The following is a 26,690-nucleotide window of genomic DNA, read 5'->3' on the forward strand; positions in this document are numbered from 1 at the left end:
ATTTTGTGGGCAGTGAGCACATAGCCTGTCTTCTCTTGAGAGCCATGTCTGCCTACGGCGGCCTTTCTCAATAGCAAGGCTATGCTCACTGAGTCTGTACATAGTCAAAGCTTTCCTTAATTTTGGGTCAGTCACAGTGGTCAGGTATTCTGCCGCTGTGTACTCTCTGTGTAGGGCCAAATAGCATTCTAGTTTGCTCTGTTTTTTGTTAATTCTTTCCAATGTGTTAAGTAATTATCTTTTTGTTTTCTCATGATTTGGTTGGGTCTAATTGTGCTGTTGTCCTGGGGCTCTGTAGGGTGTGTTTGTGTTTGTGAACAGAGCCCCAGGACCAGCTTGCTTAGGGGACTCTTCTCCAGGTTCATCGCTCTGTAGGTGATGGCTTGGTTATGGAAGGTTTGTGAATCGCTTCCTTGTAGGTGGTTGTAGAATTTAACGTCTCTTTTCTGGATTTTGATAATTAGTGGGTATCGGCCTAATTCTGCTCTGCATGCATTATTTGGTGTTTTACGTTGTACACGGAGGATATTTTTGCAGAATTCTGCGTGCAGAGTCTCAATTTGGTGTTTGTCCCATTTTGTGAAGTCTTGGTTGGTGAGCGGACCCCAGACCTCACAACCATAAAGGGCAATGGGCTCTATGACTGATTCAAGTATTTTTAGCCAAATCCTAATTGGTATGTTGAAATTTATGTTTCTTTTGATGGCATAGAATGCCCTTCTTGCCTTGTCTCTCAGATCGTTCACAGCTTTGTGGAAGTTACCTGTGGCACTGATGTTTAGGCCAAGGTATGTATAGTTTTTTGTGTGATCTAGGGCAACAGTGTCTAGATGGAATTTGTATTTGTGGTCCTGGTGACTGGACCTTTTTTGGAACACCATTATTTTGGTCTTACTGAGATTTACTCTCAGGGCCCAGGTCTGACAGAATCTGTGCATAAGATCTAGGTGCTGCTGTAGGCCCTCCTTGGTTGGTGACAGAAGCACCAGATCATCAGCAAACAGCAGACATTTGACTTCGGATTCTAGCAGGGGGAGGCCGGGTGCTGCAGACTTTTCTAGTGCCCGCGCCAATTCGTTGATATATATGTTGAAGAGGGTGGGGCTTAAGCTGCATCCCTGTCTAACCCCACGACCATGTGTGAAGAAATGTGTGTGTTTTTTGCCAATTTTAACCGCACACTTGTTGTTTGTGTACATGGATTTTATAATGTCGTATGTTTTACCCCCAACACCACTTTCCATCAGTTTGTATAGCAGACCCTCATGCCAGATTGAGTCGAAGGCTTTTTTGAAATCAACAAAGCATGAGAAGACTTTGCCTTTGTTTTGGTTTGTTTGGTTGTCAATTAGGGTGTGCAGGGTGAATACATGGTCTGTTGTACGGTAATTTGGTAAAAAGCCAATTTGACATTTGCTCAGTACATTGTTTTCATTGAGGAAATGTACGAGTCTGCTGTTAATAATAATGCAGAGGATTTTCCCAAGGTTACTGTTGACACATATTCCACGGTACTTATTGGGGTCAAATTTGTCTCCACTTTTGTGGATTGGGGTGATCAGTCCTTGGTTCCAAATATTGGGGAAGATGCCAGATCTAAGTATGATGATAAAGAGTTTTAGTATAGCCAATTGGAATTTGTTGTCTGTATATTTGATCTTTCTCTATCTCTTTCTCTCTCCCTATCTTTCTCCAGCTCTTTCTCTCTGCCTATCTTTCTCTATCTCTTTCTCTCTCCCTATCTTTCTCTATCTCTTTCTCTCGGCCTATCTTTCTCTATCTCTTTCTCTCTCCCTATCTTTCCCTATCTTTCTCTATCTCTTTCTCTCTCCCTATCTTTCTCTATCTCTTTCTCTCCCTATCTTTCTCTATCTCTTTCTCTCTGCCTATCTTTCTCTATCTCTTTCTCTCCCCCTCTTTCTATATCTCTTTCTCTCTCCCTATCTTTCTCTATCTCTTTCTCTCTGCCTATCTTTCTCTATCTCTTTCTCTCTCCCTATCTTTCTCTATCTCTTTCTCTCTGCCTATCTTTCTCTATCTCTTTCTCTATCTCTTTCTCTCTCCCTATCTTTCTATATCTCTTTCTCTCCCTATCTTTCTCTATCTTGTTCTCTCTCCCTATCTTTCTCCAGCTCTTTCTCTCGGCCTATCTTTCTCTATCTCTTTCTCTCTCCCTATATTTCCCTATCTTTCTCTATCTCTTTCTCTCTCCCTATCTTTCTCTATCTCTTTCTCTCTGCCTATCTGTCTCTATCTCTTTCTCTCTCCCTATCTTTCTCTATCTCTTTCTCTCTCCCTATCTTTCTCTATCTCTTTCTCTCTCCCTATCTTTCTCTTTCTCTCTGCCTATCTTTCTCTTTCTCTCTGCCTATCTTTCTCTCTCTTTCTCTCATGCCAAAAGGCATGACCAGATATTCGTTGTGGCCGCTGGCCATGATGAAGGCGGTCTTCCACTCGTTCCCCTCTCGTATCCACACCAGGTGGTAGGCGTTCCGTAGATCCAGCTTGGAAAACAAAGTGGCCCCCTGGAGTGGCTCAAAGGCAGAGGAAATGAGAGGTAGTGGGTAACGGTTCTTAAAGGTAATGTCATTGAGTCTCCTGTAGTCAATGCACGGGTGCAGGGTCTTGTCCTTTTTCTCCACTAAGAAGAACACTGCGCCGGCGGGAGAGAAAGAGGGATGGATAAATCCTGTTGTTAGGGAGTCCCCAATGTAGGTATCCATAGCCTTGGTCTCTGGTCTCGACAGAGAGTACAGACATCCCTGAGGGCGGCGTGGTGATCGGGAGAAGGTCAATCCCGCAGTCATAGAGTTAGTGCAGCGGAAACAAAGTGGCCCGGGCATCGCTGAACATCTCCCAGAGGTCCTGGTACACCCGTGGGGATTGCATAGAGGTCCGGAGCACCTTCCGAACTCCCAGGAAGACGTCCCGGGGCAGGTTGCGCTGACTTCAGAAAATGGTCGTGGCAGAACGGACTCCAGCCCATGATGGCACCCATAGACCAGTTGATGATGGCATTGTGTCGCCAGAGCCAGGAGAATCCCAAAACAAAGGGAATCTGAGGAGACTTGAGAGCAGAAATAGTCTCTCTGTAGGTTGATGGCAGTGGTATTATGAGTTACCCGGCCTATAGAGCGACTGTCCAGCGCTCTAACATGAGTGGGGATGTTAATTTTAGAAGACAGGGTAGCGTCCGAAAAGCTCTCATCGGCCCCAGAGTCAATGAGGACCTGGAGAGGTTTAGACTGGTTTCGCCACAGCAGAATGAAATGAAAAGGGGTGTGAGCAAGGGAAGCAGAAAAGTTATCCATATGGCCCACCAGAATACTCGCTCCTACCGGTGAACTTGTTTTTTTTAAAGGACAAGAGGACACCAAATGACCAAGAGTCCCGCAATACAGACATTTCTTCGTGTTGAGCCTGTATTGCCGTTGCTCTTGCAGGCGCCCAGCTCTGCCTGGTTGCATAGGCTCAGGAACGGTGACTCGGCCATCTTCGGCGACTCGCGGGGGAGGACAGGAAGCCTCGGGTTCTCTCGGCAATGGGACGTCGGGGACTTCCTGGATGACTTGGAGGCCAGGTGGAATCCCTGGATGTGCGACCGAAATAGAATTTCCTCTCCATCCGTCGTTCCCGTAATTGCCATTCGATGCGGATGGTCAACGCGATCAGGGAATCGACATCTGTATGTAACTCCCGAATAGCAAGCTCGTCCTTAACCTCCTCCAAGACGCCATGCAGGAACATATCGAACAGCGCTTCCTGGTTCCAAGCACTCTCCGCTGCCAATGTGCGGAAATCCACCCCATAGTCTGCCACACTGCGCGACTCCTACCGAAGCTGGATTAGCTTCCGGGCAGCTTCTCTCCCAGAGAATGGGGCATCAAAAACCTTCTTCACCTCTCCCACGAACCCTTCCAAACTAACGCATATGGCCGGCTGTTTCCATACAGCAGTAGCCCAGGTGAGAGCCCTCCCGGACATCAGCGTGATGAGGTAGGCTATCTTGGAGCAACCTGAGGGGAAGGAGGATGGCTGAAGCTCAAAGATGAGGGCACACTGAGCTAGAAATGCCCAACAGGTACTCAGCTCTCCATTGAAGCGTTCCGGGTGAGGTAAGCGAGGCTCCCGAGAAGGTGGAGTTACCGATGAGACGGCGCTGCTAGCAGCTGAGTTACTGAGGGGCTGTGGGGTTACCCTGCCAAATGCCCAACACCCGGTCATGGCTTTCAGCCAATGTTTGGACCCCCTCCATAAGGCCACGAAGCAATTCCTCATGCCTAATGATGGTGGCTCCTTGGGAGGAGATTGCATTGGGCAGCTAGCCCGGGTCTGCTTGGTCAGTCATGGCCAGTTCGTACTATCACGTTTCAAGGTAAGACCCAGATGCAGACAATGTTGAATTAACAACAGTTCAACTTCTTGATGGCCGGTGGCAGTATTTGGTATTTCGGATGACTGACGTGCCCAAAGTAAACTGCCTGTTACTCAGGCCCAGAAGCTAGGATATGCATATAATTGATAGCATTCGATAGAAACCACTCTAGTTTCCAAAACTGTTAAAAGTATGTCTGTAAGTATAACAGAACGGATATAGCCCGAGGAGAATCTGAGGAGAATAATAAACCCGAGGAGAATCCATCCGGAAATGTTTGTTTTGGAGGTGACACCATTTTAACCTGTTAAGTCGACCCTCTACTTTTTCGAACATTCTGTTAAAAATCGCGCAACATTTCAGCGCCCTGCTACTCAGGCCAGGAATATAGTATAAGCATATGATTAGTATGTGTGGATAGAAAACACTCAGACGTTTATGAAACTGGTTAAATCACGGCTGTGACTATAGTAGAACGTGCGTTTCATCGAAAAGTGCAGGAAAATCTGATCACTGAAAATGGAAATAAATATCCTTGCGCTACTTCCAGGAATTGTTCAAAGTGAACCGAATTAAATGAGGCCGAGGTTGCAGTGCCTACAGCTTCCACACGATGTCTAGAGTCTTGTCATTTGATTCAGCTTTGATTCTTGGTCAAACCGAATCAAGGGAACCGATTCCCTCCGGTCTCCGACCGGATGTTTTGGTCGAGCTCTCTCCAGACATTTTTTCGAGACGGACACCTATAGAATTTACATCGCCTCCTGATGAATTTTATCGCTTATTAACGTGTACTAATACCTAAAGTTGCATTACAAAAGTATTTCGAAGTGTTTTGTGAAAGTTTATCGTCGACTTTTTGAATTTAAAAAAATGACGTTACGTTATGAAACGCTATTTTTTTCCGTCACACAGTCTTCATAGATCGATATCTAGACTATATATGGACCGATTTAATCGGAAAAAAAGACCCAATAGTGATTATGGGACATCTAGGAGTGCCAACAAAGAAGATGGTCAAAGGTAATGAATGTTTTATATTTTATTGTGCGGTTTGTGTAGCGCCGAATATGCTAATTATTTTGTTTACGTCCCCTGCGGGTCTTTTGGGGTGTAACATGCTATCAGATAATAGCTTCTCATGCTTTCGCCGAAAAGCATTTTAAAAATCTGACTTGTTGCCTGGATTCACAACGAGTGTAGCTTTAATTCAATACCCTGCATGTGTATTTTAATGAACGTTTGAGTTTTAACTAATACTATTAGCATTTAGCGTAGCGCATTTGCATTTCCAGAGCTCTAGATGGGACGCCTGCGTGCCAGGTAGGAGCAAGAGGTTAAATGCCTGTCTATAGTTGAATCAATGGAATACCTCCCATATTAAAGTTCATAGGGCTTCCAGTAGATGTCAAAAGTCTTTAGAAAGACTTTCAGGATTGTTTTTTGAAAAATGAGCTAGAATTTGTAGTTGTTCTAGGTGGCTCCCATTTTGGCTGTAGTATTGTGGCGCGCTTCGGTGAGGGCGCACACTTCATTATTTATCTCCGGTAATGAACATACATTTCTCCGTCTTAAATTGTATTGCTTATTTACATATTAGGGTACCTGAGGATTAATTAGAAATGTTGTTAGACTTGTTTGAACGAAGTTTATTGGTAACTTTCGGGATTCATTTGTATGCATTTTGAACGAGGGAAACCGGTGAATTACTGAGTCAAGCGCACCAACTAAACTGACTTTTTTTGGATCAAAAGAAGGACTTAATTGAACAAAAGGACTATTTGTTATGTAGCTGGAACCCTTGTGGTTGCAAACAGATCTTCAAAGGTAAGTGATTTATTTTACTGCTATTTCTGTCTTTCGTGATGCCTCTGCTTGTTTGGAAAATGTTTGTAATGCTTTTGTGTGCGGGGTGCTGTCCTCAGATAATTGCATGGTTTCTCCGTAAAGCCTTTTTGAAATTTGACTAGTGGCTGTATTAACAAGAAGTTAAGCTATTAAATGATGTAGGACACTTGTATTTTCATGAATGTTTAAAATTACGATTTTGTATTTTGAATTTGGCGTGTTCCGATTTCACCGGATGTTGTCGAATTTGATCCCCCAAGAGTGATTTACGCACTAAGAGGTTAATAATCCAACAGGGATAGGCAAAATACAGGTCAAGGACAGGCAGGGGTCAATACTCCACAAAGGTGGAACAAAGTTACAGGCAGGCTCGGGGTCAGGGCAGGCAGAAAAGGTCAAACCGGGAAAACTAGAGAACAGGAACAATCCAGAGACAGGACCAGAGGGAAAAACGCTGGCAGGCTTGACTAAACAGAGCAAACTGGCAACAGACAAGACAGATACATATAAATACACAGGGGATAATGGGGAAGATGGGCAACACCTGGAGGGGTGGAGGCAATCACAAAGACAGGTGAAACAGATCAGGGTGTGACACTCCCTTATATACATAAACACACACATGCTCAAGCACAATGTTGAGAGCGTAGAGATCCTATTAAATTACTGACATGCCATGTCATAAACCCTAAAAGTTCCAACTAAAATGGGAGCCATATTGGTAAAATAATCCAAATTAGTTCAATTGGAATTAATGGCTGTAGAGGCATAATCTTGATTTGACTTCTGCATGAAAATAAAAGTAAGGCATGTGATGTCAGAAAAAGTGTAACTGAATTATTGATAACGCAAAATATTGTCATGTAAGATGGCGCCGGAGAAGAAGGCCGAAGTTTTACGTGCCTCCAACCGATTGTGTTTTTGTTTATTTATTTGCTTTGTTTGTAACTTTTTACTTATGTTGTACATAATGTTGCTGCTACCGTCTCTTATGACCCAAAATAACTTCTGGACATCAGGACTGTGATTACTCAGCACAGACTGGCAGAATATATTTTTTCCCTTTAACGAGTCTGACGGGCAAACGCGAATGATATACTGCTTTCTCGGGGCCCAGATACCTGTGATTTGCGTGAAGAGGAGGCGGAGAAAAATGGTCCGGAGGGCGGGCTGCCTTCTGAGAATTCGTAGGTGATCAACTAAACCCCCAATTTCTTCCATTCTGCTAGCAAACGTGCAATCTTTGAACAAAAAAATGGATTACCTACACGGAAGATAAAACAATCAACGAGACATTAAAAACTGTAATATCTTATGCTTCCCGGAGACGTGGCTGAATGACGACACTATGAACATACAGCTGGCTGGTTATACACTGTACTGGCAGGATAGAACAGCGGAGTCTGGAAAGACAAGGGGCTGTGGACTATGTATTTTTGTAAATAACAGCTGGTGCACGATATCTAAGGAAGAATCAAGGTTTTGCTTGTAGCTTTTTACATACCACCACAGTCAGAGGCTGGCAATAAGACAGCATTGAATGAGCTGTATTCCGCCATAAGCAAACAAGAAAATGCTCACCCAGAGGCGGCGCTCCTAGTAGGGACTTTAATGCAGGGAAACATAAATCCATTTGACCAAATTTCTATCTGCATGTTAAATGTGCAACCAGAGGATTTAAAAACTCTGGACCACCTTTACTTCTTACACAGAGAGCATACAAAGCTCTCCCTCGCCCTCCATTTGGCAAATCTGACCATAATTATATTCTCCCGATTCCTGCTTACAAGCTAAAATCAAAGCAGGAAGCACCAATAAAAAGTGGTCAGATGAAGCAGATGCTTAGCTACAGGACTGTTTTGCTAGCACAGAATGGAATATGTTCCGGGATTCCTCCAATGGCTTTGAGGAGTACACCACATCAGTAATTGGTTTCATCAATAAGTTCATCAATGACGTCACCCCAACAGTGACAGTACATACATACCCCAACCAGAAGAAGAACATAAAGGCTAGAGCTGCCGCTTTCAAGGAGCGGGACTCTAATCCGGAAGCTTATAAGAAATCCCGCTATGCCCTCTGACGAACCATCAAACAGGCAAAATGTCAATACAGGACTAAGATCGAATCGTACTACATGAGCTCTGACGCACGTCAGATGTGGCAGGGCTTGCAAACCATTACAGACTAGACTACAAAAGGGGAACACAGCCGAGAGCTGCCCAGTGACACGAGCCTACTAGACGAGCTAAACTACTTCTATGTTCGCTTCGAGGCAAACAACAGTTTTTGAAGACTGTGTGATCATGCTCTCTGCAGCCAATGTGAGTAAAGACCTTTAACTTCTCTAGGGTAGGGGGCAGCATTTAGATTTTGGATGAGAAGCATGCCCAAGTTAAACTGCCTTCTACTCAGGTCCAGAATATAGGATATGCATATAATTAGTAGAGTTGGATAGAAAAGACTCTAAAGTTTCCAAAACTGTTAAAATAATGTCTGTGAGTATAACATAACTGATTTGGCAGGCGAAAACCTGAGAACAATCCACTCAGGAAGTAGGATTTTTTTGTTTGTTTGTAGTTATTTGTTTGTTTGTAGTTATTCAATGCCATTACAGTATTGATTTAGGACTCAAATTGCAGTTCCTATGCCTTCCACTAGATGTCACCAGTCTTTAGAAATGGTTTCAGGCTTGTATTCTGAAAAATTAGGGAGTAAGAGCAGTCTGATTGAGTGGACCCTGCCGTATCACAAGGCTTTTTCATGCGCGAGACCGAGAGAGTGCCTTTCTTGTTGACCTTTTATATGGATGATGTTATTGTCCGGTTGAAATATTATCGATTATTTAGGGTAAAAACAACCTGAGGATTGAATATAAACATCGTTTGACATGTTTCTATGAACTTTATGGATACAATTTGGATTTTTTGTCTGCCCGTTGTGACTGCGTTTGAGCCTGTGGATTACTGAAGAAAACGTGCAAACAAAACTGAGATTTTCGGATATAAAGAGAGACTTTATCGAACAAAATGAACATTTATTGAATAAATTAATGTCTTCTGAGTGCAAACATATGACGATCATCAAAGGTAAGTGATTCATTTTATCTCTATTTCTGACTTGTGTAACTCTTCTACCTGGCAGGTTACTGTTTGTAAGGATTTGTCTGCTGGGCTATGTTCTCAAATAATTGTAAGGTATGCTTTCGCCGTAAAGCATTTTTGGTTGGATTCACAAGAAGTTCATCTTTAAACCTATGTAAAATAGTTGTATCTTTTCTGAATTTTTATAATGAGTATTTCTGTATTTGAATTTGGCGCTCTGCCATCTCACTGGATGTTGGCCAGGTGGGACGCTAGCATCCCACATACCCTAGAGAGGTTAAACAGGTCAACATTCACAAGGATTACCAGGATGTGTACTGTGAGCATGCGCTGACCAACTGGCAAGTGTCTTCACTGACATTTTCAACCTCTCTGTCTGAGTCTGTAATACCAACATGTTTTAAGCAGACAATCATAGTGTCTGTGCCCGAGAACACTAAGGAAACCTGCCTAAAGAACTACCGACTCGTAGCACTCACATCTGTAGCCATGAAGTGCTTCGAAAGGCTGGTCATGGCTCACATAAACACCATTATCCCAGAAACCTTAGACCCACTCCAATTTGCCTATCGCCCCAACAGATCCACAGATGATGCAATCTCTATTGCACTCCACACTGCCCTTTCCCATCTGGACAAACGGAACAATTATGTGAGAATGCTATTCATTTACTATAGCTCAGCGTTCAACCCCATAGTGCCCTCAAATCTCATAAATAAGCTAAGGTCCCTGGGACTAAACACCTCCCTCTGCAACTGGATCCTGGACTTCCTGACGGGCCACCCCCAGGTGGTAAGGGTAGGTAACAACACATCCGCCACGCTGATCCTCAACACAGGGGCGCTCAGTCTCCTTCTGTACTCCATGTTCACTCATGACTGCACGGCCAGGCACGACTCCAACACCATCATTAAGTGTGCCGATGACACAACAGTGGTAGGCCTGATCACCGACAACGACGTGACAGCCAATAGGGAGGAGGTTATAGACCTGGCCGTGTGGTGCAAGGACAACAACCTCTCCCTCAACGTGATCAAGATAACAGGAAAAAGAGGGAAAAGATTTGGCATGGGTCCTCAGATCCTCAAAAGTTTATACAGCTGCACCATCGAGAGCTTCCTGACTAGTTGCATCACTGCCAGGTATGGCAATTGCTCAGCATCCATCTAAGGCTCTACAGAGGGTAGTGTGAACAGCCCAGAACATTACTGGTGCCAAGCTTCCTGCCATCCAGGACCTATATACCAGGCGGTGTCAGAGGAAGGCCCTAAAAATTGTCAAGGACTCCAGCCACCCTAGTCATAGACTGTTCTCTCTGCTACCGCACGGCAAGCGTTACCAGAGCGCCAAGTCTAGGTCCAAGAGGCTCTAAACAGCTTCTACCCCCAAGCCATAAAACTCCTGAACACCTGATCAAATGGCTACCCAGACTATTTGCATCACCCCCTTTTACACCGCTTTTGCTCTCTGTTGTTATCATCTATGCATAGTCACTTATTACCTCAACTAACCAGTGCCCCTGCACATTGACTTTGTTCCGGTGCCCTCCTGTATGTAGTCTCGCTATTGTGATTTTACTGCTGCTCTTTAATAACTTGTTACCTTTATTTCTTATTCTTATCGTATTTTTTAAAACTGCATTGTTGGTTTGGGGCTCGTAAGTAAGCATTTCACTGTGAGGCCTACAGCTGTTGTATTCGGCGCATGCGATTAATACCATTTGATTTGATTTCTAATTATCAATATACACTGAACAAAAATGTAAACTCAACATGCAACAATTTATAAAATTTTACTGAGTTACAGTTCGTATAAAGATAGCCAATTTAAATTAATTAATTAGGCCTTTATCTTTGGATTTCACATGACTGGGAATACAGATATTCATCTATTGGTCACAGATATCTTCAAAAAAAAAGGTAGGGGCGTGGATCAGAAGACCAGTCACTATCTGGCGTGTCCACCACTTCCCTCATGCAGCGCCAAACTTCTCCTTTGCATAGAGTTGATTAGGCTGTTGATTGTGGCATGTGGAATGTTGTCCCACATGTCTGGCCATGGAAGAACAGGGAAATGTTCAGCTTCCAGGAATTGTGTACAGATCCTTGCGACATGGGGCCGCAAACATGAGGTGATGGTGGAGGATGATTGGCACGATAATGGGCCTCAGGATATTGTCACGGTATCTATGTGCATTCAAATTGCCGTCGATAAAATGCAATTGTGTTCATTGTCCTTAGCTTATGCCTACCCATACCATAACCCCACCGCCACCATAGGGCACTCTGTTCCCAACGTTGACATGAGCAAACCGTTCGTCCCCACGATGCCGCCATCCGTTCGTCCCCACGACATCCCCATCCGTGTAGAGCACACTTCTCCACCGTGCCAGTGGCTATCAAATATGAGCGTTTGCCAACTGAAGTCGGTTATGATGCCGAAATGCCGTCAGGTTTCCTGAGACAGTTTCTTACAGTTTAGGAGAAAATTATTTGGTTGTGCAAACCCACAGTGTCATCAGCTGTCCGGGTGGCTGACCTCAGAAGATCCTGCAGGTGAAGAAGCCGGATGTGGAGGTCCTGGGCTGGCGTGGTTACATGTGGTCTGCGGTTGTGAGGCTGGTTGGACATTTTGCCAAATTCACTAAAACGACGTTGGAGGCGGCTCTGGAGGACATTCTTACAGTCAGCATGCCAATTGAACACTCCCTCAGAAGTTGAGACATCTGTGGCACTGCACATCTTAGAGTGCCTTTTTATTGTCCCCAGCACAAGGTGCACCTGTTTAATGATTATGCTGTTTAATCAGCTTCTTTATATGCTACACCTATCTGGTGGATGGAATATCTTGGCAAGGAGAAATACTCACTGACAGGGATGTAACCAAATTTGTGCACAACATATGAGAGAAATAAGCTTTTTGTGTGTATGGAACATTTATGGGATCTTTTATTTCAGCTCTTGAAAAATGGGACTTTACATGTTGCGGTTATATATATATATATATATATATATATATATATATATATATATATATATATATCAATTTTTTTATTCTAAATAAATAGCCTCTAATGTATATATGTAAACAGACCATAAATGTTATTTTTTAAAATTTTCTTGGAAAACTGTAATTATTGCTATTACATGGTTCTTCCGGTTCCGGGTTGGAGCGAGCGGTCGCATTCGCACTTCGCTCTGCAGGTTGTATAACTTTTTCATTACATTTCATTATAGTACAACGGTTGATTTGTCTAATCTTAGCAATTCTTCTTAGCTAGCTACATAGCCGTCCTTGTATCAGAGATAATTGCATAATTATCGTATTTCGTCGCCCTAACGTAGCCTTCACTGCTATTCGCCCAGGAGCTAGCAAGCGCTAGCTAACGCACACAGATTAGCATCACTGTAGTGCTATTCACTCAACTGAACGACTTGATTAGTCTAGTGTTAGCTAGCTACATAGCTGTCTTTGTTTCCAAGATAATTGTGTAGTTTAGTGTGTGTAGCCTTGGAGTGATTATCTTAATTCACTGAGGTTCGCTAGCCAGCTATTTGTCGTCCTTAACGTAGGAGACTCTGCTAGCTAGCCAACAGCTAACAGCTAACAGCTAGCCAACGTCTACTGTTTCGAATTCAATCACCGGTCAGGTAGTATCACATTTTCATTTCATTTCATTACAGTACAACGGTTTGATTTGTTTGATCGTAGCTAGCTACATAGCTGTCTTTGTTTCAAAGATAATTGTGTAGTCTAGAGCGATTTCCTAGGTTAGCTAGCCAGCTATTGTCGTTCTTTTAACGCAACGTAACGTAAACAACACTGCTAGCTAGCCAGCTAGCCCCCCGTATAGTAGCACTGTAGAAACTATTACACTCAACGGAACGACTTGATTAGTGTAGTGTCAACAACGCAGCCACTGCCAGCTAGCCTACTTTAGCAGTACTGTATCATTTTAATCATTTTAGTCAATAAGATTCTTGCTACGTAAGCTTAACTTTCTGAACATTCGTGACGTGTAGTCCACTTGTCATTCCAATCTCCTTGCATTAGCGTAGCCTTTTCTGTAGCCTGTCAACTATGTGTCTGTCTATCCCTGTTCTCTCCTCTCTGCACAGACCATACAAACGCTCCACACCGCGTGGCCGTGACCACCCTAATCTGGTGGTCCCAGCGCGCACGACCCACGTGGAGTTCCAGGTCTCCGGTAGCCTCTGGAACTGCCGATCTGCGGCCAACAAGGCAGAGTTCATCTCAGCCTATGCCTCCCTCCAGTCCCTCGACTTCTTGGCACTGACGGAAACATGGATCACCACAGACAACACTGCTACTCCTACTGCTCTCTCTTCGTCCGCCCACGTGTTCTCGCACACCCCGAGAGCTTCTGGTCAGCGGGGTGGTGGCACCGGGATCCTCATCTCTCCGAAGTGGTCTTTCTCTCTTTCTCCCCTTACCCATCTGTCTATCGCCTCCTTTGAATTCCATGCTGTCACAGTTACCAGCCCTTTCAAGCTTAACATCCTTATCATTTATCGCCCTCCAGGTTCCCTCGGAGAGTTCATCAATGAGCTTGATGCCTTGATAAGCTCCTTTCCTGAGGACGGCTCACCTCTCACAGTTCTGGGCGACTTTAACCTCCCCACGTCTACCTTTGACTCATTCCTCTCTGCCTCCTTCTTTCCACTCCTCTCCTCTTTTGACCTCACCCTCTCACCTTCCTCCCCTACTCACAAGGCAGGCAATACGCTTGACCTCATCTTTACTAGATGCTGTTCTTCCACTAACCTCATTGCAACTCCCCTCCAAGTCTCCGACCACTACCTTGTATCCTTTTCCCTCTCGCTCTCATCCAACACTTCCCACACTGCCCCTACTCGGATGGTATCGCGCCGTCCCAACCTTCGCTCTCTCTCCCCCGCTACTCTCTCCTCTTCCATCCTATCATCTCTTCCCTCTGCTCAAACTTTCTCCAACCTATCTCCTGATTCTGCCTCCTCAACCCTCCTCTCCTCCCTTACTGCATCCTTTGACTCCCTATGTCCCCTATCCTCCAGGCCGGCTCGGTCCTCCCCTCCCGCTCCGTGGCTCGACGACTCCTTGCGAGCTCACAGAACAGGGCTCCGGGCAGCCGAGCGGAAATGGAGGAAAACTCGCCTCCCTGCGGACCTGGCATCCTTTCACTCCCTCCTCTCTACATTTTCCTCCTCTGTCTCTGCTGCTAAAGCCACTTTCTACCATTCTAAATTCCAAGCATCTGCCTCTAACCCTAGGAAGCTCTTTGCCACCTTCTCCTCCCTCCTGAATCCCCCCTCCTCCCTCTCTGCAGATGACTTCGTCAACCATTTTGAAAAGAAGGTCGACGACATCCGATCCTCGTTTGCTAAGTCAAACGACACCGCTGGTTCTGCTCACACTGCCCTACCCTATGCTCTGACCTCTTTCTCCCCTCTCTCTCCAGATGAAATCTCGCGTCTTGTGACGGCCGGCCGCCCAACAACCTGCCCGCTTGACCCTATCCCCTCCTCTCTTCTCCAGACCATTTCCGGAGACCTTCTCCCTTACCTCACCTCGCTCATCAACTCATCCCTGACCGCTGGCTACGTCCCTCCCGTCTTCAAGAGAGCGAGAGTTGCACCCCTTCTGAAAAAACCTACACTCGATCCCTCCGATGTCAACAACTACAGACCAGTATCCCTTCTCTCTTTTCTCTCCAAAACTCTTGAGCGTGCCGTCCTTGGCCAGCTCTACCGCTATCTCTCTCAGAATGACCTTCTTGATCCTAATCAGTCAGGTTTCAAGACTAGTCATTCAACTGAGACTGCTCTTCTCTGTATCACGGAGGCGCTCCGCACTGCTAAAGCTAACTCTCTCTCCTCTGCTCTCATCCTTCTAGACCTATCGGCTGCCTTCGATACTGTGAACCATCAGATCCTCCTCTCCACCCTCTCCGAGTTGGGCATCTCCGGCGCGGCCCACGCTTGGATTGCGTCCTACCTGACAGGTCGCTCCTACCAGGTGGCGTGGCGAGAATCTGTCTCCTCACCACGCGCTCTCACCACTGGTGTCCCCCAGGGCTCTGTTCTAGGCCCTCTCTTATTCTCGCTATACACCAAGTCACTTGGCTCTGTCATAACCTCACATGGTCTCTCCTATCATTGCTATGCAGACGACACACAATTAATCTTCTCCTTTCCCCCTTCTGATGACCAGGTGGCGAATCGCATCTCTGCATGTCTGGCAGACATATCAGTGTGGATGACGGATCACCACCTCAAGCTGAACCTCAGCAAGACGGAGCTCCTCTTCCTCCCGGGGAAGGACTGCCCGTTCCATGATCTCGCCATCACGGTTGACAACTCCATTGTGTCCTCCTCCCAGAGCGCTAAGAACCTTGGCGTGATCCTGGACAACACCCTGACGTTCTCAACTAACATCAAGGCGGTGTCCCGTTCCTGTAGGTTCATGCTCTACAACATCCGCAGAGTACGACCCTGCCTCACACAGGAAGCGGCGCAGGTCCTAATCCAGGCACTTGTCATCTCCCGTCTTGATTACTGCAACTCGCTGTTGGCTGGGCTCCCTGCCTGTGCCATTAAACCCTACAACTCATCCAGAACGCCGCAGCCCGTCTGGTGTTCAACCTTCCCAAGTTATCTCACGTCACCCCGCTCCTCCGCTCTCTCCACTGGCTTCCAGTTGAAGCTCGCATCCGCTACAAGACCATGGTGCTTGCCTACGGAGCTGTGAGGGGAACGGCACCTCAGTACCTCCAGGCTCTGATCAGGCCCTACACCCAAACAAGGGCACTGCGTTCATCCACCTCTGGCCTGCTCGCCTCCCTACCACTGAGGAAGTACAGTTCCCGCTCAGCCCAGTCAAAACTGTTCGCTGCTCTGGCCCCCCAATGGTGGAACAAACTCCCTCACGACGCCAGGACAGCGGAGTCAATCACCACCTTCCGGAGACACCTGAAACCCCACCTCTTCAAGGAATACCTAGGATAGGGTAAGTAAGGGTAAGTAATCCTTCCCACCCCCCCCAAAAAAAAAGATTTAGATGCAAGTGGCTGCTCCACTGGATGTCATAAGGTGTATGCACCAATTTGTAAGTCGCTCTGGATAAGAGCGTCTGCTAAATGACTTAAATGTAAATGTAATTACATGATACAATATCTGTACTTGTTGCATTTAACTTGTCTAAGTCATTTCATCAACTGATTTCAGCGAGTGTGGATTGACTGCATTGTTTGAATGGAAAGGTGGCATGTACTCCTGAGTCTGTATTCATGCCATAAGAAGGAATTTCCCTCAAACACGATTATCTTTTCATTTACCCCCATTGTAAAAGAGCCAACATCATTATCTATTTTTTTGTTATTAAACAGAAATAACAGAACATGCTGAAAGGCTGCTGTTGTTCAATGTAATCAGGTCAAAAACCCCAAACTACAGTTCGCAATGCTCCCAAATAGGGAAATAGAGCCTGCGAGAAAAGTCCTGTTGCTTCAGACTATTTGTTGTGTAATTGACCCAGTAGGCAACAGATAGCTACACAGAGTGTACAAAACATTAGTAACACCTTTCTAATATTGAGTTGTATCCCCTTTTGCCCTCAGAACAACCTCAATTCGTGACGAATTGATAGATTTAACAGGTGACATCAATAAGGCATCATAGCTTCACTTGGATTCACCTGGTCAGTCTATGTCATGGAAAGAGCAGGTGTTCCTAAAGTTTTGTACACTCAGTGAGAAGTGTTTTCGGAAAGTATTCAGACACCTTGACTTTTTCTACGTTTTTGTTTTTCAGCCTTATTCTAAAATGTATTAGATTCATTTTTTTTCCCTCATCAATCTACACACAATACCACATAATGACAAAGAATAGACCGTTTTTAAAAAACATTTTTGTAAATGTATTAAAAATAAAAACAATATTATATTGACATAAATATTCAGAACCTTTAATCAGTAATTTGTTGAAGCACCTTTGTTAGCGATTATAGCCTCAAGTCTTCTTGGGTATGACACTACAAGCTTAGCACACCTATATTTGGGAAGATTCTCCCATTCTTCTCTGCAGATCCTCTCAAGTTCTGTCAGGTTAGATGGGGAGTGTCACTGCACAGCTATTTTCAAGTCTCTCAAGAGATGTTAGTTCAGGCCCAGGCTCTGGCTGGGCCACTCAAGGACGTTCAGAGACTTGTCCTGAAGCCACTCCTGCTTTGTCTTGGCTGTGTGCTTAGGGTTGTTGTCCTGTTGGAAGGTGAACCTTCGCCCCAGTCTGAGGTCCTGAATGCTCTAGTCTCCCATTCCATGTCACTGAAAAACATCCTCACAGCATGATGCTGCCACCACCGTGCTTCACCATAGGGATGGTGCCAGGTTTCCTCCAGACGTGATGCTTGGCAATCAGGCCAAAGAGTTCAATCTTGGTTTCATCAGACCAGCGAATCTTGTTTCTCATGGTCTAAGAGTCCTTTAGGTGCCAAGCTGGCTGTCATACCTATGTAAATAAGGTATTTGTGTTTTTAATAGTTTTTGTAAATAAGGTATTTTGTGTTAATACATTTGCAAAAATGTCAACCTGTTTTTTTGCTTTGTCATTATGGGGTATTGGATGTAGATTGATGATGAAACATTTTTCTTTAATCCATTTTATAATAAGGCTGTAACACAACAAAACCTGGAAAAGGAAGGGGTCTGAATACTTTCCCAATGCACTGTATATGAATCTATATTTAGATTCCTGACTGTGACATTGCTCGTTCTGGTGTTTCTTAATTTCTTTGTTTTTATTTTTGGGATTTGTGTGTATTGTTTTGTATTCTTAGGTACACATTACTGTTGGAGAAACACAAGCATTACCTGCAATAACATCTGCAAAGTAAGTATATGCAATCAATACAATTGAATTTGATTTGACCAACTCCCTGACCAAACGTGCTGACATTTATCCCATCATAAGGTTCATTGGCCCAGCGTCGTCTGGGTTTTGCCGGAGTAGGCTGTCATTGTGAAGAATAATTTGTTCTTAACTGACTTGCCTCGTTAAAATAAGGTTAAATAAAATAAATGCATCAGCTTACATTGTGTTTGCTCTGTTGGTACATACCCTCCAAAATGTACACACTGTATGCTGTTTCTATGCGATGCTTAGAGAAGCAGTCCAGACACACCACAGCTAGTTTATGGAAAATATCTGGTTGCTACTGGAACTCTTATTGTCTCAACGGACTTGTAAAGACACTATAGCGTTATACATACTGGTAAAGTAATAATGGGAGGCTTACAGAGATCTCAACATGCTTCCGTCCTTGTCTCCAAGTGACAGATTCACAATGCCTATCTCGACCTCTGTCACACACACACATTTAAACACACAGTTTATGATACCTCTGTAAGTGACAGATAGACTCATTTTCACGGTTGCTCTGATGACCATTCCTGTCAATGGTCAAACTATCAGTTGGATTTAGAGGAGAACTGCTGAAAAAAAGGAGAGAAAGAGAGAGAGAGAGAGAGAGAAGAGAGATGGAGAGAGAGAGAGGGGGACAGAGAGAGAGGGAGAGGGGGACAGAGAGAGGGGGGGGGGACAGAGAGAGAGGGGGGACAGAGAGAGAGGGAGAGGGGGACAGAGACAGAGAGGGTCACAGGAGGTTGGTGGTACCTTAATTGGGGAGGACGGGCTCGTGGAAATGGCTGGAGTGGAATGAGTGGAATGGTATCAAATACATCAAACACATGGTGCCATTCCATTTGCTTCCTTCCAGCCATTATTATGAGCTGTCTTCCAATCAGCAGCCTACACTGGAGAAGGGAGAGGGAATGGAGAGGGAGAGACAGGGAGAGAGGGGGAGAGGGAGAGACAGGGAGAGAGGGGGAGAGGGAGAGACAGGGAGAGGGAGAGACAGGGAGAGGGGGAGAGGGAGAGACAGGGAGAGAGGGGGAGAGGGAGAGACAGGGAGAGGGAGAGACAGGGAGAGAGGGGGAGAGGGAGAGACAGGGAGAGAGGGGGAGAGGGAGAGACAGGGAGAGAGGGGGAGAGGGAGAGACAGGGAGAGGGAGAGACAGTGAGAGAGGGGGAGAGGGAGAGACAGGGAGAGAGGGGGAGAGGGAGAGACAGGGAGAGGGAGAGAGAGGGAGAGGGAGAGACGGGGAGAGAGGGGGAGAGGGAGAGACAGGGAGAGAGGGGGAGAGGGAGAGACAGGGAGAGAGGGGGAGAGGGAGAGACAGGGAGTGAGGGGGAGAGGGAGAGACAGGGAGAGAGGGGGGAGGGGAGAGAGACAGGGAGAGGGAGAGACAGGGAGGGAGAGGGGAGAGACAGGGAGAGGGAGAGACAGGGAGAGAGGGGGAGAGGGAGAGACAGGGAGAGAGGGGGAGAGGGAGAGACGGAGAGAGAGAGTCCTTCCACTACTTTCCAGTGTACCATTCCCTTGATATTAAATGGCTCTGTCTATCCAATATGATACTGTGACCTAGTGTGTGTGTGTGTGTGTGTGTGTGTGTGTGTGTGTGTGTGTGTGTGTGTGTGTGTGTGTGTGTGTGTGTGTGTGTGTGTGTGTGTGTGTGTGTGTGTGTGTGTGTGTGTGTGTGTGTGTGTGTGTGTGTGTGTGTGTGTGTGTCTGGTTGTTTGTGTGTGTGTGTGTGACATTATCTAAGCAGATGAAAGTGTGTTTGAAAGGGTTAATTTGCAGTACAATGCTGCCTACACATGGTGCATTACTATTATTATCCATTTCCTTGGTTGGATCGGGAAGCAGACATCCTTATTTTAGCTGTCTAGACAAGAGAAAGCAGAAAAGCTCAGAAATAAAGATATTATGGATATTTGTCTGCACCGAGCCAGATCCAGGGAGACACATTGACATTATTAAAGCCGGGTTGCGATAGAGCCATCTATACCACAGATCTATTAAACCCAGTTAAACTAGTGGGTGTGTGTGTGTCTCAGATACCTAGCCCTACTCCTCGCTGCAGAAGAAACACCACAATATGACTCCTGTGTCCTTGGGGATCTTATATTATCTTCAGGCAGAGAATGGTTTTAGTGTACATGTCCAGGGACATGACTGACCAACCCATTATAGAGAGAATGAAGGAGACAGAGCAGCTACTTGCATTCGTTATAAACTGCGTATGCTAAACCATGATATTGACACATGCAGGCTTTTATGGTTGTTCAGGGTGAAAAGTGTAACGTCGTTTCTGGTGATCTCATATTGATCAAGAGCTCTCTGCACTTTGGTGGGAAGGAGGGAAGACTGAGGAGAGGAGAAGGAGGGTGAGGATTGGTGGTTACATCCATCCTTTCAGGGAAAAGAGTGGTTAAACGGCAGTGAAAGTGATGAGTGTTTATGCCTTGAGTTGAGTTTATCACTGACAGACGGGCTTTCAACATCTTCCCATCTTTTTCCTCCCTCCATCTCATTGCGCTCTCCTGCCTCTTCTCTGTCATCATCTTGTTTGGTTGGGAGTCCAGAGACAGCCTCTGCCCCTAGATACTCCCCCTAGGCCCTACCCCTAAGGACTTGCCCTATCCTCTTCCCTTACTCCTAGCCCTGCTTCAAAACTGGCCTACCTCCCTGCACTCCATTGAATTAGCACTAACATGCTTTCTTTGAAGGGAAAAGGAGACATTGATCGGAACACCAGGGAATGAGATAGAAAAAGAGAGAGAAAGACAAATGATAGAGAGAGACAGAGCGAGATAAAGTACTCCTGAAGGAAAGCATTGACTTTCTGACACCCATCATAGCTCCGCTCATGAAACTAACTGAAACTTCCGTCCCACCCTCCCTCTCTCCCGCAGGTTAGCGTTTTTCACGATGAATCTTGTTCCGAAGGTAGCTCTACAGAGTGGTCACTACAGTGGTTCCTCCTTTAAAAGTTGCATCATACTGCAGCACACCTTGCGGGCTGCTGCAGCATTCTATGGTACGTTATTTAATTGTAAGCCATTTTTCTGTTAATGCAAGTTAGGTCTAGTTTGACCACCAGAGGGCAACTTTGAGAAGCATTTGATAGTCTCCCATATTTGGTATTTTATTAGGATTCCATTAGCTGTTGCAAAAGCAGCAGCTACTATTCATGGGGTCTACACAAATCATAAAACATAATACAGAATGACATAAGAGAGAACATCATTAGACAAGAACAGCTCAAAGACAGAACTACGTACACATTTAAAAAGGTACACGAAGCCTACATATCAGTGCATACACACAAACTATCTAGGTCAAATAGGGGAGAGACATTGTGCCGTGAGGTGTTGGTTTATGTGTTTTTTGAAACCAGGATTTCTGTTTATTTGAGCAATATGAGATGGAAGAAAGTTTCAATAATACTGTACGTTTTCTTGAATTTGTTCTGGATTTGGGGACTATGAAAAGACCCCTGGTGGCATGTCTGGTGGGATAAGTGTGTGTGTCAGAGCTGTGTGTAAGTTTACTACGCAAACCATTTGGGATTTTTGACACATTCATGTTTCTTATAAAAAGAAGTGATGCAGTCAGTCTCTCAACCCTATAGCCAAGCAAAACTGGCATGCATAGCATTTACAGGGTTTCGCCTGCAATATCAGTTCTGTTATACTCAGAGACAATATTTATATCCAATACTAATAATAATATGCATATATTGGCAACTGAGACTGAGGAGCTGGCCATTTACAATGGGCACCTTTTCAGCTAAGCCACTTACAGTGGGGCAAAAAAGTATTTAGTCAGCCACCAATTGTGCAAGTTCTCCCACTTAAAAATATGAGAGAGGCCTGTAATTTTCATCATAGGTACACTTCAACGATGACAGACAAAAATGAGATTTTTTTTTCCCGAAAATCACATTGTAGGATTTTTTATGAATTTATTTGCAAATTATGGTGGAAAATAAGTATTTGGTCAATAACAAAAGTTTATCTCAATACGTTGTTATATACCCTTTGTTGGCAATGACAGAGGTCAAACGTTTTCTGTATGTCTTCACAAGATTTTCACACACTGTTGCTGGTATTTTGGCCCATTCCTCCATGCAGATCTCCTCTAGAGCAGTGATGTTTTGGGGCTGTTGCTGGGCAACACAGACTTTCAACTCCCTCCAAAGATTTTCTATGGGGTTGAGATCTGGAGACTGGCTAGGCCACTCCAGGACCTTGAAATGTTTCTTACGAAGCCACTCCTTCGTTGCCCTGGGCGGTGTGTTTGGGATCATTGTCATGCTGAAAGATCCAGCCACGTTTCATCTTCAATGCCCTTGCTGATGGAAGGAGGTTTTCACTCAAAATGTCACGATACATGGCCCGATTCATTCTTTCCTTTACACGGATCAGTCGTCCTGGTCTCTTTGCAGAAAAACAGCCCCAAAGCATGATGTTTCCACCCCCATGCTTCACAGTAGGTATGGTGTTCTTTGGATGCAACTCAGCATTCTTTGTCCTCCAAACACGACGAGTTGAGTTTTTACCAAAAAGTTATATTTTGGTGTCATCTGACCATATGACATTCTTCCAATCTTCTTCTGGATCATCCAAATGCTCTCTGGCAAACTTCAGATGGGCCTGGACATGTACTGGCTTAAGCAGGGGGACACGTCTGGCACTGCAGGATTTGAGTCCCTGGCGGCGTAGTGTGTTACTGATGTTTGGCTTTGTTACTCTGGTCCCAGCTCTCTGCAGGTCATTCACTAGGTCCCCCCGTGTGGTTCTGGGATTTTTGCTCACTGTTCTTGTGATCATTTAGACCCCACGGGGTGAGATCTTGCGTGGAGCACCAGATCGAGGGAGATTATCAATGTTCTTGTATGTCTTCCATTTCCTAATAATTGCTCCCACAGTTGATTTCTTAAAACCAAGCTGTTTACCTATTGCAGATTCAGTCTACCCAGCCTGGTGCCGGTCGACAAATTTATTTCTGGTGTCCTTTGACAGCTCTTTGGTCTTGGCCATAGTGGAGTTTGGAGTGTGACTATTTGAGGTTGTGGACAGGTGTCTTTTATACTGATAACAAGTTCAAACAGGTGCCATTAATACAGGTAACGAGTGGAGGACAGAGGAGACTCTTAAAGAAGAAGTTACAGGTCTGTGAGAGCCAGAAATCTTGTTTGTTTGTAGGTCACCAAATACTTATTTTCCACCATAATTTGCAAATAAATAAATTAAAAATCCTACAATGTGATTTTCTGGATTTTTTTTTCTCATTTTCTCATTTTGTCTGTCATAGTTGAAGTGTACGTATGATGACAATAACAGGACTGTCTCATCTTTTTAAGTGGGAGAACTTGCACAATTGGTGTCTGACTAAATACTTTTTTGCCCCACTGTAATACTGCCCCTGCAGCCATATGAAGTTAATGGCACAGTGAACTTAGTTTATGTAAACTTCTGACCCACTGGAATTGTGATACATTGAATTGTAAGTGAAATAATAAGTGTAAACAATTTTTGGAAAAATTACTGGTGTCATGCACAAAGTAGATATTGCCAACTTGCCAAAAATATAGTTTGTTTAACAAGAAATTTGTGGAGTGGTTGAAAAATGTGTTTTAATGACTGTTTATCAGCCCTCTGATTACAATTAAGAGCAAAATGTGCCGCTCTGTTCTGGGCCAGCCGCAGCTTAAAGAAAACCCTTTGACTTCTATTAGATAGATAGCTCTGAATCCACGTATGTCAGAGGTTGAAAAGCCATACCGCTTATGTTTTTTCAACAACAGATAATGGTCAATAATGTCAAAGGCTGCACTGAAATCTAACAGTACAGCTCCCACAACCTTCTTATTATCAATTTCTTTCAACCAATCTTCAGTCAATTGTGTCAATGCAGGACATGTTGAGTACCCTTCTCTATAAGCATGCTGAAAGTCTGTTGTTAATTTGTTTACAGAGAAATAGCTTTGTATTTGGTCAAACATATATTTTTTCAGTTTGCTAAGAGCTGGCAGGAAGCTTGTAGGTCTACTGTTAGAACCAGTAAAGGCCACTTTACCACTCTTGGGTAGCAGAATTATTTTGGCTTCCCTCCTGGCCTGAGGACAAATAGTTTCCTCTAGGGTCAGATTAAAAATAGGACAGATAGGAGTGGCTATTGAGTCAGCTACCATCTTCAGTAGCTTTCCATCTAAGTTGTCAATGCCGGGAGGTTTGTCATTATTGATCCACCTCTCCCACACTAAATTTACAAGATTCAAACTTGCACTGCTTTCCTTTCATATTTGTTTTTTTATGCATGAATATAATTGCTCACTGTTTGTCGTTGGCATTTCCTGCCTAAGTTTGCCCACTTTGCCAACAAAATATTCATTAAAATAATTGCCAACATCAAATGGTTTTGTGATGAATGAGCCATCTGATTCGATGAAATATGGAGGTGAATGTGCCTTGCTGCCCATAATTTCATTTAACTTATTGGTGACAGGGGGGGAAGTATTGAGTAGCTTGGATGAATAAGGTGCCCAGAGTAAACTGCCTGCTACTCTGTTCCACATGCTAATATATGCATATTATTAGTAGTATTGGATAGAAAACACTCTGAAGTTGCTAAAACTGTTTGAATGATGTCTGTGAGTATAACAGAACTCACATGGCAGGCGAAAACCTGAAACAAATCCAACCAGGAAGTGGGAAATCTGAGGTTTGTAGTTTCATTTAAGTGATTGCCTATCCAGTATGCTGTGTCTATGGCCAGATTGCACTTCCCAAGGATTCCAGCAGATGTCAACAGTCTTTAGAAAGTTGTTTGAAGCTTCTATTGTGGAAGGGTGTCGAATAAGAGCTGTTTCAACAAGTGGACTAGGCTGTGGCCAATCAGCTGTTTGCTGCGCGGTCACGCGGGCGCGCCGTTCCTTCTTTTTCCTCTGTAGTGAATACGCTATTGTCCGGTTGGAATATTATTGAAGATTTATTATAAAAAGACCCTAAGGCTTGATTGTAAACATCGTTTGACATGTTTCTACAAACTGTAATGGAACTCTGTTGACTTTTCATCTGGATTTTGCGCTTGCTCATTGTGCCTTGGGAATAGTGAACTAAACGCGCGAACAAAACGGAGGTATTTGGACTTAAATATGGACGTAATCGAACAAAACAAACATTTCTTGTGGAAGTGGGAGTCCTGGGAGTGCATTCTGCCGAAGATCGGCAAGGTAAGTGAAGATGTATAATGCTATTTATGACTTTTGTTGACTTCAACAATTTGGCGGGTAACTATGGTTTGCTTTTGTGGCTGAAGGCTGTTCTCAGATTATTAAATATTGTGCTTTTGCCGTAAAGCTTTTTTAAAATCTGACACAGCGGTTGCATTAACAACAAGTTTATCTTTAATTATATGTAAAACATGTATCTTTCATCAAAGTTTATGATGAGTATTTCTGTTATTTGATGTGGCTCTCTGCAATTTCTCCTGATGTTTTGGAGGCATTTCTGAACATGGCTCCAATGGAAACTGAGGTTTTCGGATATAAATATGAACTTGATCGAACAAAACATACATGTATTGTGTAACATTGAGTCCTGGGAGTGTCATCGGATGAAGATCGTCAAAGGTTAGTGATTCATTTTATCTATATTTCTGCTTTTTGTGACCTCTCTTTGGTTGGAAAATGGCTGAATGCTTTCTGTGACTAGTGTTCTATATGTTCTGCTTTCGCCAAAAAGCCTTTTCGAAATCGGACACTGTGGTTGGATTAACGAGAAGTGTATCTTTAAAATAGTGTAAAATACTTGTATGGTTGAGGAATTTTAATGATGAGATTTCTGTTTTTTTTAATTTGGTGCCCTGCAATTTCACTGGCTGTTGGCGAGGTGGGACGCTAGCGTCCCGAACGATCCCAGAGAGGTTAAGAAACTGACTGTTGGAATTGTTAAGGCTCCATGGATTGATTAGGAATTGAAAAACTGTACTGTGGAAAGAGATGGGGCAAAAGGAGTGGCTAATAAGTCTGGCTGCACATCTGGCTTACTTACTGCACATTAAGAAATGATGTGACTAAACTCAACAAAAAGAAGAAGAAACTGTATTATGAAGCTAAAGTTTTAAAAAGTACTTCAATTAACTTGTCATCAACAACCGCTGAATAGCATAGCGCTACATACAATAAATATTACTATAAATATTTATATTCATGAAATCACAAGTGCAATATAGGAAAACACAACTTAGCCTTTTGTTAATCCACCTGTCGTGTCATATTTTGAAATTATGCTTTACAGCGAAAGCAATCCAAGCGTTTGTGTAAGTTTATCGATCGCACGATAAAACATTAAGTACACTTAGCATCAGGTAGCTCAGTCACGAAAATCAGAAAAGCAATCAAATTAATCGTTTACCTTTGATCTTCGGTTTTCACTCACGAGACTCCCAGTTACACAATA

General features: G+C 44.2%; 1 protein-coding gene across 1 annotated transcript in view; it reads left to right on the forward strand.

The window, feature by feature from the left end:
• Positions 1–14,697: 14,697 nt before the first annotated feature.
• The window catches only part of LOC127911144 (uncharacterized), a 35,699-nt gene continuing 23,706 nt past the window's right edge, over positions 14,698–26,690 (forward strand). Inside the window, exon 1 of the mRNA XM_052477409.1 lies at positions 14,698–15,785. Within this exon, the coding sequence (XP_052333369.1) occupies positions 15,583–15,785 (203 nt within the window). The 5' untranslated portion in view covers positions 14,698–15,582. The remainder of the gene's footprint in view (positions 15,786–26,690) is intronic.

Source organism: Oncorhynchus keta, chromosome 23, assembly GCF_023373465.1.
Source record: "Oncorhynchus keta strain PuntledgeMale-10-30-2019 chromosome 23, Oket_V2, whole genome shotgun sequence".
Classification (NCBI taxonomy): Eukaryota; Metazoa; Chordata; class Actinopteri; order Salmoniformes; family Salmonidae; genus Oncorhynchus; species Oncorhynchus keta.